General features: G+C 65.9%; 1 protein-coding gene across 1 annotated transcript; it reads left to right on the plus strand.

The window, feature by feature from the left end:
- Nucleotides 1–449: 449 nt before the first annotated feature.
- LOC111257081 (armadillo repeat-containing X-linked protein 2-like) lies at nucleotides 450–1,801 on the plus strand. Its single transcript, XM_022826112.1, has 3 exons — nucleotides 450–694; nucleotides 771–1,750; nucleotides 1,797–1,801. The coding sequence occupies exons 2-3, from the start codon at nucleotides 955–957 to the stop codon at nucleotides 1,799–1,801; spliced, it is 801 nt and encodes a 266-aa protein (XP_022681847.1). The 5' UTR covers nucleotides 450–694; nucleotides 771–954.
- The last annotated feature ends 344 nt before the right edge of the window (nucleotides 1,802–2,145 follow it).

Consider the following 2,145-nt stretch of genomic DNA (forward strand, 5'->3'; position numbering starts at 1 on the left):
TGGATGACAAGGACGCTGATTACTCGGTGCCCGGTCACCCTCCGTTGCGCCCGGACAAGAATTTCATCGAGCTGGTGAGGATTTCACGCTCTTTTTCTTCTCTCCTGCATTTCTTGGTTCATCACTTTGATGCGGAGTTCTTGTGTTTGCAGGACCACATGACCTGGGTCATGGACTCGCGCCCGCCGGTGCCAGAGGACACAGAGTGGCGGCATCAGAACCGCCTCCTTGCCGAGAAGCAGAAGAGGCGTAAGGACAAAGAGACGGCGAGGAAGAAGAAGAAGGCCGCCAAGGAGCTTCAACGGTGACGGCGGGGCGCGGTCGTGTCGGACGACGACGACGACGATGATGAGGGTGAGGAGGAGGAAGACGAGGAGGAGGAGGAGGAGGAGGAGGAGGAGTATATTCTGGAACCCTGGCTGGACGCGCTCATCATCCGGGAGCAGCACCCCCAACCGGTCGCGGGGGACAAGCCGAGCGGACCGCCTGCCCAGGACCCGACCCCGCAGGGCTTTGGGGCCGCACCCCAGGGGTCGGCGCGGGGCGCGCCTCAAGAGTTGACGGTGCCGACCCCCGACCCTCTACCTGCATCGCGCGAGCAGAGGAGTAGCGGCAAGCGGCCGCTGCTAGATGTCTCGGGGCCGGCGTTGAGCTTGGAGGCAAAGCACGCCCGTCGCCCTCGCGCTGAGGGGGTGTAAGTGGAAATTCCTCGCGCCTTATTCCTTTCCCGGCATCGAGCCATTTTTGATGATGATGTTGTTGTTTCACAGCGCCACCCCTCGGGACTTTGTCCCGCCGTTGGCGCCAAAGAAGGTGCTACGGGTGTCGTCCACCTCCACGGGGCGAGCCGCGACCCCGTCGGCGGCGAGCGGCGGTGTCGCCAGGGAGACCACAGGGCCTACTGTGGAGGCAGCTTCTGTGGCGGCGACCGGAGGAAGGGTGTCGCAGTCGGGCATGGGGCAGGGTCCAACCCCTGCTCCACCTTCTGCCTCCGCGGCCAACCCTGCGGGACAAGGTGTTGCCCTTGGGGTTCCTCCGGCTGGTGAGGTGATAGACCTCGACGACGAGGCGGAGGAGGAGCCTGCGGGGGAGGCATCGGCCGCAGAGGGGGATCCGACGGCGATGGCGGAGATGGCGGCGGCGGAGATGGGGGCAATTGCCCCAGTGGCCGCGACGGAGATGGTGGCTGCGGCGGAGGAGGGAAAGTCTGCCCCCACGGCCGCGACGGGGACAGCGGCGGCGGTGGAGGCGGGGACACCTATCCTAGGGGCTGCGACGAAGACGGCGGCAATGGCGGAGGTGGGGACGCCTGCCCTAGCGGCCGCGACAGAGGCCGCGGCGGTGGCGGGAACGGGAACGCCCGCTCCGGTAGTCGTGACGGAGATGGTGGCGGCGGTGGAGAGAGCGGGACGCGCGTCGGCGTCGACGACGGCCGCGGCGACTTCGACAGAGACAATGGCGCATGTGCTGGGGTCGTCGACGAGGCCGGCGGCGTTGGGGACGGCGGTGCTGGGGTCGTCCAGAGCGGCTTCCACCCTTGTCCCGGTTAATCCCGTCCCCAAGGCGTGGGCTGGGCCTATCCTGTGTTGGAGGCCTCGTGAGGACCCGCAGAGGCCCCTCTTCGTGCTGGATGATGCTGAGGAGTGGGGTCAGTGGCAGGTGGTGCAGGGGGGCTTGCAAATGTCCGTGCTGCCCTGTCTTCCACGATGGGGGAGCTGGACGGCGTCGTTGTCCCCAGTGGCCAGGTACGGTGTTCTCCACGGTGGTTATTTTCCTCTCGTTTCTTCGTTGCTGAGCATAAATTATTTTGTAGGCCCTCCAGGAATGCAGCCGGGGGAAGTCCGAGTTCCTCCGGCTCGAGCGGGGGCTCTGGGATCGCTTCTTCACGGAGAGGCAGCGGACCAGGAAGCTCACCGCGCAGCCCGCCGCCGCTCAGCAGATCATCACCGACCTGCGCAGGCGCGAGCAGGCGGCGCGAAAGGACGCGCGGCGGGCGGAGGATAAGTTCCAGGCCATCGTTGAGAAGGCTCGCCTTGATCTCGAGGAGTTCCAGGCCGCTGCCAAAAAGGCCTGCCATGATGCCGAGGAGCTCGCATGGCTGAAGGGGGACCATGAGGCCCTTCAGAAAACCGTCGAGCGTATCCG

Source organism: Setaria italica, chromosome IV (assembly GCF_000263155.2).
Source record: "Setaria italica strain Yugu1 chromosome IV, Setaria_italica_v2.0, whole genome shotgun sequence".
Lineage (NCBI taxonomy): Eukaryota > Viridiplantae > Streptophyta > Magnoliopsida > Poales > Poaceae > Setaria > Setaria italica.